This window comes from Stegastes partitus, unplaced genomic scaffold, assembly GCF_000690725.1.
Source record: "Stegastes partitus isolate 25-593 unplaced genomic scaffold, Stegastes_partitus-1.0.2 Scaffold269, whole genome shotgun sequence".
NCBI lineage: Eukaryota > Metazoa > Chordata > Actinopteri > Pomacentridae > Stegastes > Stegastes partitus.
In genome coordinates this window covers 221970-235379 of record NW_007578000.1, presented here as the reverse complement: position 1 = coordinate 235379, position 13410 = coordinate 221970, and the positions used below count along the sequence as shown (strand labels likewise).

The window sequence follows — 13410 nt, the reverse complement described above, 5'->3', positions numbered from 1 at the left end:
GTTAACCACACCTAAGCTTAAAGTTATATTTGCGGAAAATAACTCAGTTCTAAATGACATTTAAATAATTGTTAAAACTAAACCATATGCACAAGATTCTGAACAAAAAAACCCAAAAACTGTGTACAGAAGAGCCAGCTGTTGGAAGATGCATTCAGCAGGGTGAAATATCTTTCTAAAGTTGAACAATACTTACTTTGTGGAAGTTGTTTTTTAGTTTTGGTAACAACCACGGACACTTGGAGAAATAGTGTACATGTGGATTCCAAGTATTGTTTTTAAAATAAATAATCAAATAAGGGCGTCAAGGTGGCTTCAGTGGGTAGCACTGTTGCCTCGCAGCGAGAAGGTCGCTGGTTCACATCCTGGTGGGGGCACCAGGATCTTTCTGCGTGGAGTTTGCATGTTCTCCCCGTGCAGCGTGGGTTCTCTCCGGGTTCTCCAGCTTCCTCCCACACAGTCCAAAAACATGTTGAGGTTAATTGGTGATTCTAAATTGTCCGTAGGTGTGAATGTGAGTGTGCTTGGTTGTCTGTCTCTAAGTGTAGCCCTGTGATAGACTGGTGACCTGTCCAGGGTGTCCCCTGCCTTCACCCTAAGTCAGCTGGGATAGACTCCAGCCCCCCCATGACCCTAATGAGGATTGAGCGGTATATAGATAACGGATGGATGGATAAATAATAAATGCAACTTGTGTCATTACGGCTACATCATACTCCACAAAAGGCAGTTCTCTCTACTTCTAGCCATGGATGTTTTTTCCTCAGGGGTATAGGACCTTAATATTGCAGTGAACAATGAGCCCACAGTATGTGAAAATGTGACAGGAGCAAAACAAACAAACAAAAAAGAAAAAGTCCAGGTGAGGTTCAGAGCGTTAAACAATATACACTAACAATATGACTTTTTGGCAGCCAAAGGAATGACCTGTGGTTCCAATCCAAGCAAAAATGTGATGGTTTCAGCATCGCCAATGTGAAAACTACCTGCTTTTTAGTGTTGTACAGTATAGTGCATTGAATAATTTTGACTTTTTTATTTGTTTTCTATGTGACCTTTATTTTACCAGGTAAAAATGTTTGAGAACCAGTTGCCATTTGCAAACATGACCTGGCCAAGAGGTGCCAGCAGGAACAGATACACATGTAAATTACAGACACAAATAGACACATAAACATAACATAGAGCAAAATTAAACAAGCAAGAAGCATGGGGGCATATGCATTTGAGTGAAAAAAGATGTGCATGAGGTGTAAGAAAGTGTGTGTGTATATATAAGTATGTAAGTAAAATCCGGCGTGATCACCAGGAGCAACAGTCAACTACAGTCTGTTAGATTTTAAGCTTGACGGTGGTGAGCGGAGTCAGAAGCTTTCAAGAAGATGAAGATGAAAAATATTTAATGACATCACCATGGTGACTTGTATAATGTAACAGACAGTTTTCACTTGTAATTGTAATTAATTAGCAGTTGTGATTGTAGGAGTGATTTCTTTCACATCATAGTTGTAGAAAATATTATAGATAAATTCTAAAGTATATTTTTTGACAAAAATAAATAATTCCCAAAGACTTATGGGGATTTTTCTGATGAAAAAAAAACCCAAAAAACAAACCATCAAGTAACCAGACAGACATTGGAAAAGTGATTATTTTCTCATATTCTTTGAGATCTACCAAAGTCAACATAACCATTTACCCAGAACAAAGGAGAAACATATTGGCTTAAATAATACCACAAAGCAGAGTTTTACTTTTTGTATTGCAGGTTTATTTCAGTTTGCCATATCAAGCAATGTTACAATTTTGAAAGACATCTGGAGCTGTGCCATGAAGCACTTCATCTCAAGTGATTCCAAACCTATCCGCTTATAGCCGATCACTTTTTTTTTTTTTTGTCTTCTGTTGCAAAGCGAAAAGGTGCAATGTCTTCGGATGAGCAGATTCAGGACTGATAATCTTCCTGAGGAAATCTTTGGTCGGATCCATATGTAATTAGAGGAGGAAATTAAAATTAGAACTGAAGCAGTTACTCAATTAATCAACAAATGCTTTAATAATGTCATAATATTTTAATGATTGAGATAAATGACCCAAATCTACTGCTGTACTCTCTATTATGTCATTGTGGATTTACCATCAGTGGGTTTTTAATCACTTGGATAAAACTACACAAGGTATATGTGTCAACTTGGGCTTTGGAAAGTAGTTTCACTAAATTTTAGCATTTGGTAGATAAAGCGGTCCCTGAATGGATGAAATTAATCAGATCAACCTAGAACACTTCATGAAAACACAGATCCTTTATATTTATACAATATACTGCACTGTTTCTAGATTAGTTTCAGTATGTTGTAGGATGGTTTAAACCGACTACTTCATCGTTCTTAATGGTCTTGTTGATGTCAACTACCCTAGATGCTTACCCAAAATCCAGGTTGCGAATGCCCTTGTGTACTACACAGACAAAGAGATGAAAATGACATAGTTATTCATCGTGGAATATGTGTCAAATCAGTTCACTTAGGGTTAGTGCTTTACAGCTGGGAGTCCAGAACTACAGAACAGATTCCACCACAGAACGCAGTGATATGTTAGTACAGACAAACAATATTCAGGCATGTTTTATACCAATTTATTTAAGTAGTTTTAAAGCAACCTGCTGTTTGCGCAAATCTAAGCTCTAGCCGTTGAAGTCATCACTGAATGCACGATTGCTTGTGACTTACTTTTACGCGCCGACTTAAAACCTTTAACTGCCATCCTAACGCCCTTCCTTAGGAATTTCCATCCACACTCCCCTGGTTCAGCCATGAGGACGACCAGCGACAGCACGAGAAACACCAGAACAAGCTTCATCCTGCAAAAGACAACATTTCTAAGTTATAACTTGATCGTCACATACCCACTACCCTGGGCGTTTTTATTTGCACCTCCCTTTGCTCCATATCGTCGTTCATTCTACTCGAACTCTATCCAGCAATTCTACAGTTCCTAATCTATCTGAGGTTCCAGCACATCCTAATGACTTTGCACTAAGTGAAATATTTGCTTTTTACCTGTCCGCAGATTGAGTCAGAGTCAGAAGACTGGTGTCAAAGAGAGCAATGTCCAAAAAGATGTGAAGTTGGTGTGAATGTTTCTCCTGAAATAGCTGTTGATTTGATGGGCGGTGCTGAGTTCAGTTTGTCAGTGTGGTTTTTACCACTATCACATTATATGCTTGTTTTCACTTCTAGTACGTGCTTTAATATGAGTTTTTCAAGAATGTGGTTAGCCTCAAGAGTCAACTTCCATCTGTGAGGAGGCTGTAAAGGGAACTACATGTAATGGTAATGTAGGGGAAGCTGGGGTCCAGCAGCAATGAAGACAGTCACATGTGTACGTCTGAAGGTTTAAAATCAATGAATTCCGTCTATAAATGTCTATGATGTCCTTTAGAGATCCAGCACTAGATTTTGTATCTTAAAGGTCTGTTTATATCTCCAGTGTTATGAAACAGAAGAAGAAAGATGCACACTCGTTATCATTCTGTGATAGGGGGAAAAAATAGACACTGGCTTTTTTGTATTCTTTCAAATCACTTCTATTAAGCCATACTAGGCAGAGCAAAGCAAAGGAAGTGGCTTTGGTTTGCCCTCAGAACAGTCACAGGACAGCTGTTTTGGTGGAACATCTGCACAAAGAGAACTGGTGCTGTGGTTAAAATGGATAATTCATGGCAAAAAGGAAAAAAAAATAGCAGGGCTGCCTTAGTGGTCGGTTCAAACCTTCTGCAAAACCTGAATGATCCGGTGTGGTTGTTGGTCTGGAGGTTGTTTCTCATCATGAAGGGCAATTTGACCTCCATCTGCTCTCTTTTACCTCCACATGCAAACCTCGTGGCTTCGTCGAATCGGGAAACCTTTCAAAATGAAATTATGTTTCTTAAAAAACATTTTTGAAAAATACTGTTTAATTGTAAAGCGATGTAATATTTGGGACACAAGGTTGCATGTCCATCTGGTGGATTTGAAGGCCGCAGGCAGCAGCTGGTTAGCTTAGCACAAGCTGAGCTCTGTGAAATGCTAACATGATCCTCCTACCAGCACCGCTGTAGCTCACTAATTAACACATTGCCACTTTTACACTTTAGTTTTTGAACAGAGTAAGCAAAAGATGCGACTTTTTCCTCATTACTGAACTGGTGGGTGGTGTTTGTTACTAAGTTGAGCAGCCAGGTTAGCTCTGTCCTCCTGTTTCTGTTCGGATAGGCCAAACAGAGGATGGCTCTGTCTTCATTCTTAACTGTGAGTGGGAATCATAAGACTCAGATAAGCTTACTTCCCAAAAAATCCGTAAACCTTTTTGCTTTAAGAGTTGCAAATGAATCCCTTATAACCCACACTTATTTTGCTTGACTAGTATTTTACTCAGGGCCGTGTGAGCTTGGACACTCCTGGTTGACTCTATCAATTTTCTTGCTAAGGCGGAGATGGGATGTTTTTATCATGGACAACATTTTGAATTGTCTAAGTAAGTAATGCTGAAATGCAGGTGTGAATAACACAGCTATTAATGGCTGAATTCCATTTAGCTGCTTTAGTTTTAGGGTCTTGGCATTCTGCATTAGAGGCTGATAACTGACAGAACCAATACACAATTGCACAAAAAAGATGCTAAAATTGTGTAAAATTAAGAATATCACAGACTTCAACACGACATCCTCTCCTTATTTACGTTTTCTATATGTTGAATTAAAAGATAACTCTGCAGCATTTATCCTCCAAACCTGATAGGCTGCTTTTCCTGATGAGTAACCAATCAGATGGTGCTGTGGGCGGGACGTGGCTTGAGACAACAGAGGGGCAACTCCAGTTTCAGATGAACAGATCAGTGTTTGTGATAATATATAGTATACAGTTTTATTGATAAATCAAGTCACAACATGGCAGAATGTGAGGAAAATGTACAGATACCCTACATTGTGATTTTTTATTAAACACACGTGCAGTAAAAAGTAAAAAATAGTTGAGGGACACATATTAGTTTTATACATAAAAAGAAGGACACATATTAGAATTGAACATCATATACACGCATCTGTCAGTCCTGCTGCTGACATGGTTTGTATATGTGTGAAAAAGACTTCATCGAGGACAGAGGGAGGATACACCTGTGCATCTTCGCTTAAAGCTCCTCCACCATCCTCCTCGATCCTTAATCCTCGATATGCATTTTAGAAAATGAGACGCCTTTTGTTACGAAGCTCAAGATCGATTAGCGGATCATCGGCTGGAGGACTGAAAACAAGGAGTCTAGGAGGCTGAAATTAGTGAAGTGAGATGAGCCTATAGAGAAGAGAGGCTTAAGGACCTAAGCCTGGTTCAGCCATGAGGACGACCAGCGACAAGCACAAGAAACAAACTTCATTGGGCAAAAGACAACATTTCTAATTTATGCCTTTATCGTCACGTATCCACTACCCTGGGCCTTTTTTTTTTGCACCTCCCTTTCCTCCATATTGTCGTTCATTCTACTTGAACTCTATCCAGCAATTCTACAGTTCCTAATCTATCTGAGGTTCCAACACATCTGAATGATTTTGCACTAAGTAAAGTGAAATATTTGCTTTTGACTGGTGATGCACGATATTAAAATTTCTGGCCGATACCGATATCCGATTTCTGATAACCGATAGATCCGATAGAGATGCAAGGTGGCTTGGTGGTTAGCACTGTTGCCTCGCACCAAGGAGGTCGCTGGTTCACGTCCCAGTGAGGACACCCGGGATCTTTCTGTGTGGAGTTTGCATGTTCTCCCTGTGCAGCGTGGGTTCTCTCCAGGTTCTCCGGCTTCCTCCCACACAGTCCAAAAACATATTGAGGTTTAAATTGTCCTTAGGTGTGAATGTGAGTGTGCTTGGTTGTGTGGCCCTGTGATAGACTGGTGACCTGTCCAGGGTGTCCCCTGCCTTCACCCTAAGTCGGCGATGTCGATATTCAATTTTTGTTCACACTGAAAAATGAGTATAAGTAAGCACTGTGAGAACGTGAAAACTATTCAAAAGAATTAGACCACATAGTCTTCTTTGTTATGTAACAAAACTAAAGCACATTTTAACATATTTAACGTTCAAGTCCAGGACCATTGAAGTGAAAACATCTGTGAAAGAGCAGCAATATCAAATGTAGAGATGAAGGTGCTAATGTTAGACAATCATTGGTTTTTCACATCAGCTAAATATGTTCATCAGACCGATATGATATATGGGAAAAAAACCCTAATATTGGCCGATACCGTTGTGGTTGCTGATATATTGTGCATCCCTACTTTTTACCCGTCATTAAGAGCCTAAGAAGCTCATTTTTTATTTGTTTTATTTTATCAGGAAGCACTTTTCAAAAATATGTAATTCCAATAATTGCAAAATGCTAACTATCAGATGCAATAATTGACCAGGCAGACGATCTAACGGTTCTTATTGTGCATGCTAGCTTGCTATCACTTTATCATGGCTTAAAGTTTGCAGCAGGTGTCAAATCATGACAATCATCATGATCACGGTATGTTTTTTTTTTGATCCTTCGTTTTGGCCTTACATGTGTCAGTAATATAACCTAAAATAGGATGGTTGTGCAGATGGAGACTGACTGTAACAGACAGATTCAGTTATTGTAAATTACTTAGCAATTTATCATCACTATATGGGGAACTTTTTCTCATCACAACGTATGATGTTGTTTCATCTCCCAGCCCTATGAATGGTTCTCACACACATCGTGGACAGTTTGGGCTTTGAGCTGAATATTCAACCCTGCAGTTAACAGCCAATTAACCACAAATAGACCCGACTTGCTCTACTATGTAACTCACAATCAAGCAACAGCAGTAACTGAAGCTTTATAGGATTCACCTTCCCATCCACTCTTCTCCACGAAGCTTAGATGCTTCCCACAGCACACTTGCCAGTTTTACCCATTAGTACGACGGTCATCAGTAGAAGAAGCTGACTTTGTCCTGAACAGAAGAACACATCTGGATTAGTGCAAGGAAGATGAATTGTTTACATTTATGTCTGAAGAATGATGACACAGATAACGTGAGCATGTCCAGGTTGAAATGATTTTCTCAGGTGTTCTGCTGTATTTTGCAGCATTGAGGCCTGTTGACAGATGACAGCACGCTGATCTAAACAGGAAACAAAATGTGGACATCGTCAAGGTTCAATCCATACACGCTCTAATGTTGTTTCATCTTTTTACTTTCCTGCTATAAAGTTGGAACAGTTTGTGCAGTGAGTTGTGCATCTACATGAAATTGTTAAACCAGAAGTAACCAAAAGTAAAATGGCTATTTGATAAAATGAGCATATTTCTGGCATGAAACACATGAACTGTGCTTCAAACGGCTACTGCAGACTGTAAAATGTCACGAAAGGGAAGTTGTACTTCTGAACTGTGATCACATGGTTTAAATGAAGAACATTTCCAAACAGGTGATTCTTCTTTAACGTTATGAAACCAGTGTGACTCGGACATTTAAACAAACCTGTGAGAAAGAAATCCTCGTTGTTACACAATGACACATGTAGAAATGACATCTGGGGATGTTTGAGACTGAAACATTTAAGACTCATAATTTGTTTTTGCTAAATTCAGCTGGACTCGACTGAAACAAACACTGTACATAAGAAAAAAGATTCTTTCTGCGTAGATTAGTTCTTGCTGTTTGGCTGAGTGCGTGTTAAGATGTATGCGGTCGTCTTATCAGATGTCAAGTCACGGTGACTGTGTAAGAACATTTATCAGCAGCCCACACGTTGATACTGATGAACATTGTGGTAAGAGCCCAAAGCGAGTTAGAAACACCCAAGGAAATGGAAGTAAAGTCTCAATTAACACATCTAGTGTGGTTCATCTGCTCTGATCAAAAATGTGCCAGAAGAGGATTCAAGGGTTTCTTTTAGTTGCACTTGCAGCAAAGAGTTTACAAGTAAATGAAAATGCTGTCATTAAACGCTGCAGCAGGACTTCGTAACAAGCTTGTTTTCCTCAATACGAGCTGAAGGTTTCGTGCTTTGTCAAATTCAGTGTCAATAACAGCTTAAGCACAGCTGTGAAGGTGTTTCTGACGCAAAACAAAGTTCGTTTTCTGTCTCTACAATCCTACAGTTTTAATCAAAGCAACTTTATTGAGATGAACCAAACAGTAGCCTATTGCAGCAAAGGTTGCCAGATCTTAGTTTTGTCAGCTGTAATCTTATTTGAGTCGGCTCTGAAATCCAGGCAGTTTCTTGCCGTTTTTTTGCTCCTGTCACATTTTTGCTTATATAAAGTCCTGCACCTCTACGGAAACAGAACAGCCGTGGATAGAGGCAGAGAGAAATCAGAAATAAGTTTCAGGCAGTATGACCGTTACAATGCCAGGAATCATTATAAAAGAAAAGAAATTAAGTTCAATTTTACTGAAATTCCTTATAAAAATTGTAAAAAGAAAACAACTGGAATGCCCTCTGGTGTTGCCAATACTGGAAATAAAAGGTGGCTCTACATGCTATGGATATTTTCCTACTTAGATTTTTGCTTTGTGTCCACGTTTGTCTCGTCTCTAGTAAACACAGCCTGCAGTTGTGTCACATGACTGTGGAGTCCCTCATTTTCTCTCAGTTGTGCTAAGAATGTTTGTTTTTTGTCAAGAACCTTATTAATGAGCAAAACTGAAAAGGAATTTGTTTGGAATTTGTTGGATTTTGTTAGAATATCACAACGTTACACTTAGATTCCCTGATGGAACCACACATGCTGAGCTTAGTGAGCATCAGAACACTGATACTTTCTGTTTTACGGTTTCAGGCTCAGATAAATATAGATAAAGATAGATAAAACAGTTATTTTTCATTATAAATAGCACGACAAGTGGTTTCTTGAATGATCAATTGATTGCAGCAGCTATGTGAATGTCAACATATTGAAAACTACCAGCTGTAGCATCCCCAGTCCAAGGTGGTGTATTTAGAGACTCTCGCTTGTTTATTATTTTCAACCAATATTTCAAAGCCGAAATATATTCAATATGAAATGAAGAAACACACACACACGTAGAGCGAACCTTCTTTTCAAAGAGAAAAATGTCTAAAATGATTAGTTGGAATTTTCTGTTTTTACAGCTGAGCTAATCCACGACTACATTTGTGAATATTGTAAAACACTGTAGACATAAAATACCTGCAGACAAAGAGATTCCACTGAATGGTGATAGATGATGTTATTTTCTTTTTTCTGGGTTGCTTATTGCTATATTTTATTTTGACAATTTTTTTTTTCTCTGCTTCCTCGTTACTCTGATGCAAAGAATTTTAATAAAGATCAGTTCATCATTCACACACTGTCCTGCGGTCGCTATTAACAGCTGAAACCAGGAAGGGTTGAGCCAGCGTGGTCACACTGCTGCATGTTTAAGCTCTCTGCGGGTGATGCTGCATGTAGCTGTGGACCGGACACCGCGCCGCTTGTTTGTGTTTGAGAAACTGCTGTTTCTGCAGACTCCTTTTTGTACTTCATCATGTTTTTCCTATTTGTGTTGTTCAGTCGTGGCCATTATTTGTATTATTACAGCTTGACACGACTGCTACACTCTTCACGTATGTGCGAGACAGAGAATAAATAAGGATAAAGCGTTGTTGATTTTTTTTTTTTTTCTCCCTTCCCAGCCTTTTTGAATGGTCTGAACCTGACAAAGCACTTTATTATTGTCTGCAGACATGTTGGAGATAATAAATAATGTTGCTGTGTTTTGTGGAAGCTGGAAAACAACACAGAGTTCAATCTTTTGGTGCTGCTGATTGTAACAATGGGCTGCAGTGGTGTACAGGGCTTTAACCAGAGCCTCAGACGTACCCGCAGTTTAGTCCAAACAATATTGGTGACGATTTATTTATTTATTTATAAAATAAGGTTTGTACTGTATGACTTGTCTAAAATATTGTAGGCCTAAGAAGAATGGCCTCACGAAGCTGTCTCAGAGACAAGGCGAGCCATCACTGGGACTGAGAAGACTCATTTCTGCCCTTGAGTCTAATCCAGTGGTTCTCAAACTGGGGGTCGGGACCCCTATGGGGGTCCCAAGATAATTTCAGGGGGTCGCCAGATCATTGTAAAAATAAATAAATAAATAAATCCTACATTTATCAAATACATTTGTATTAGGGCTGTCAAAATTAAATGTGTATACTTCTTCCTATTCCTTTTATGAAATTGTCAATATTATGATTCGATTACGCAATATTCTTATTCTTTGTTGCTCTTTTTAAACACTCTTTTTAAAATTAATTCATTTTGTTTTTATATATTTTTTTCTTTTTCATTTGTTCTAAATAAATTCAAATCATTCATTCATTAAAAAGAAAATTAACACGTTAATGTTAAGAGATTAATCTGTGGAATGAACACATTCATTTTTAATGCATAAATACATGAATAACAAAGTTATTACTCATGAGTTATTAAAAATTCAAACTGGGGGGTCACGAACACAAACTTATGTTATCTTGGGGGTCATGGCTCAAAAAGTTTGAGAACCACTGGGCTAATCTATCTGATATGTTGCTTGCTGAAAATTAGCAGTGTGTACTTATCCTTTCTGGGGAAGCATGTTTTTATGCATCGGCCTTCTATTGCTCCCTATTTCATAGTATGTTTTGAAAATGTTCCTGTGAATCACACCTGTTTTTGGCACTTAGTGTATATTAAAAATAAAAAGAAAGAAAGAAAGAAAAGTATTGTATTGCATTGAAGTAAAGAATCTGTAATCACACTACATCAGCCTCAGTTAATGTTTGCAATCTAGAGAAATGTCCTTGTTTATAAGTCAAAGGTCGTCTCCGAACACTGTTTGCTTTACTGGCAAACAGCACCGACTCTGATTTCAGTCACACGACGTTAAAACCAGCTGAACACTGGTGCCACCAAACATGAGCTCTTGGCATCTTGAGTTGACCTGTGGTGTCAGGGGCCTCCGTGGTTAAGGTTGTGCTGGTGCATCCAGTTGTGAAGCCCTGGAGCCCTTTCTCAGCGTAGAAGTGCGGCGTGCTCGATGTTTCGGTGGCTGGTTTCCCAACAGAACATTGCATTGTAATGAGATGATCAATGTCATTCACTTCCCTTGTCAGTGGTTTTAATGTTGTAGCTGATTAGGGAATGTTTCCAGAAAACATTTTCAACATTAGAAGTAAAAAAGAAAAAAAAAAAAACAACTTCACTTTCATTCTTAGGATAAAAAAAAGAAAAAATAGGTAAGTATTTCAGTTGCACAATGGGGACTGGTGGTTTTGCCTTCTAACAGTTCTAAACACACCAGGGCCTGTTTGAACGTTTTCTGCTCGATGCTCACATGGGGTCCCTCTGGGTGCTCTGCTTCTCTCACAGGTATTTTTCTACAGTTGCCCTTCATCAAAACACTGGCCTCAGACCTGGAGTTGGTCCCCAGACAGCTCCAGCGCTGTGGCTTCCTAAAACGGTTCAAATGCAGAGGACAAATTTCCCCAAAGGGATTATTGAAGTGTAACTTAACTAAAAATATCAAACAGGAAGTAGCAAATCCTTGTTTTAACCTTTGGAGCCACATTGTGTTACCACGAGGACAATGCTGTGCCCGTGAACGCTGCAGCTTTATTTGAAATGCTCATGTGGAACAGTCAATGATGTGGTGCGTTTGGATATAAATACGGGTTTTACAAGATATTTGAGGCTTAAATTAAAGAAAAATCTATACAGTCGTGGAAAAAAAATATTAGACCTCCATTGTTTTCTTCATTTTCTTGTTCATTTTAATGCCTGCTACCACTAAAGATATATTACCTGAAGAATACAATGAACACGACAAAAAAAAATGCAGCTGATTACATAATACTTTATGTCCTATTTGACATGCTTAAGCATAGTTGTATTCCCTGTAGGGTATATAAGAGCCCATTTCATGTCATAAGCAGCACTGCACATGCAAAGGCCTGGAGTAGTTTCCTGCTTATATTCAAGCACAACTCAGAAGTTGTCAGCTCTCACATAATGCCTAAAACAAAAGAATTATGTTAAGTCACAAAGGCAGCCATCTTGGCACTGCTGGACATTGGCATGAGTGAGAGACAGGTAGCGAAAAAACTGAAGATCTCCAAGACAGTTGTTCATTACACCAAGAAAACACAAGCCCAACATGGTACTACCAGATTGCTAGCTGGTCGCGGCAGGAAACGTCTTTCTACCCCACAAGATGAAAGTGTGCTCATCTGTTCTCGTGTTAGGAATTGTTGACAGACCTCCTTAAAAATGAGTGTGCACTGTGGAGAAATGTGACTTGTTTGGCAAAGACCGTCCAAAACCAACTTGTTGAAGCTGGTCTGAAGTCACACAGGGCTCAACTCCACAACACGCAATTCACATTATTCTCATTTGTTCTTTAAATTAGACAAGGAACTCATGTTTTGGTGCATCACAGTGAAGATTTATTCAAAATGAGTGACATTTCTTCTTTAATCAGTTAACATATCCAAAACTTGTCACGCCATGTTGTTTTTTTTTCTGATTCTGAACAGCAAGAAACATTTCTGTTCATCTAAAGTAAAGTTTTAAAATGGCTCTTTCAGATGGAGGTCTAGTTGACAGCAGCACGCTTCCGGTTATAAAAGCGTTGTTCCATCTCCTCTTGCTCCTGCTGGTCCTGCAGGTCCTGTTGGTCCTGCAGCTCCTGTTGGTCCTGCAGCTCCTGCTGGTCCTGCTGGTCCTGCTGGTCCTGCAGGTCCCGCTGGTTCTGCTGGTCCTGCAGGTCCCGCTGGTCCTGCTGCTGCTGCTGCTGCTCTCCCCACCGTCCATGTCTGACGGCCCTGATTGACAGAAACAAGATCAACAAAGTTCAGCTCAGGATCCAACAGGAGCAGAGGCCAAGTGTTTGTAATAACGATGGAGGCACAGGTTCTTACCCGTAGATCGCCTTGCCCACTAAAAAAGCAAGAAAGAGAAAATTAAACAGGTGAAAACATACTCAGTCTAAACTCCACACATTATACTGTTCATCATGGGATTAAAAGAAGAAAAAAAAACTACTATAACATTATTTAATTCAATGCAAAGCTTTAGATCATTTATCATCAATGCATTGTACAGCCTAAAAATTACCTATAAGATACTGCTCATACTCGTCCATTGTTTATGTCTTATAGCTGATTATAAATATTTAATATCACTGCTGAAAAAGTTGTGTCATCTGCATCAAAACACATTTTCAATACCTTTCTTTAAAGAGCATTTCATTACAAATTTAAATTGTGTAAATACTTGTCTAAAATGGGAATATAAGCAAGAGTATCTGACTCAGCATTCAGTGGCAACTTCTGATACTTTCTCTACATTAGCACATTATTGAAATGCTTTAAAATCA

General features: G+C 39.0%; 2 protein-coding genes across 3 annotated transcripts in view; one reads left to right on the top strand and one right to left on the bottom strand.

Annotated features, from left to right (window-relative positions):
- Positions 1-13410, top strand: part of LOC103357708 (exostosin-1-like) — a 360610-nt gene that overhangs the window by 179533 nt on the left and 167667 nt on the right. The window lies entirely within an intron of this gene.
- The window catches only part of LOC103357705 (dicentracin-like), a 29028-nt gene continuing 28073 nt past the window's right edge, over positions 12456-13410 (bottom strand). For both annotated transcript variants that reach the window (XM_008282371.1, XM_008282370.1), the window contains 2 exons: positions 12953-12971; positions 12456-12856 (listed from right to left, as the gene is read on the bottom strand). In XM_008282371.1, the coding sequence (XP_008280593.1) occupies positions 12628-12856; positions 12953-12971 (248 nt within the window). In that variant the 3' untranslated portion in view covers positions 12456-12627. The remainder of the gene's footprint in view (positions 12857-12952; positions 12972-13410) is intronic.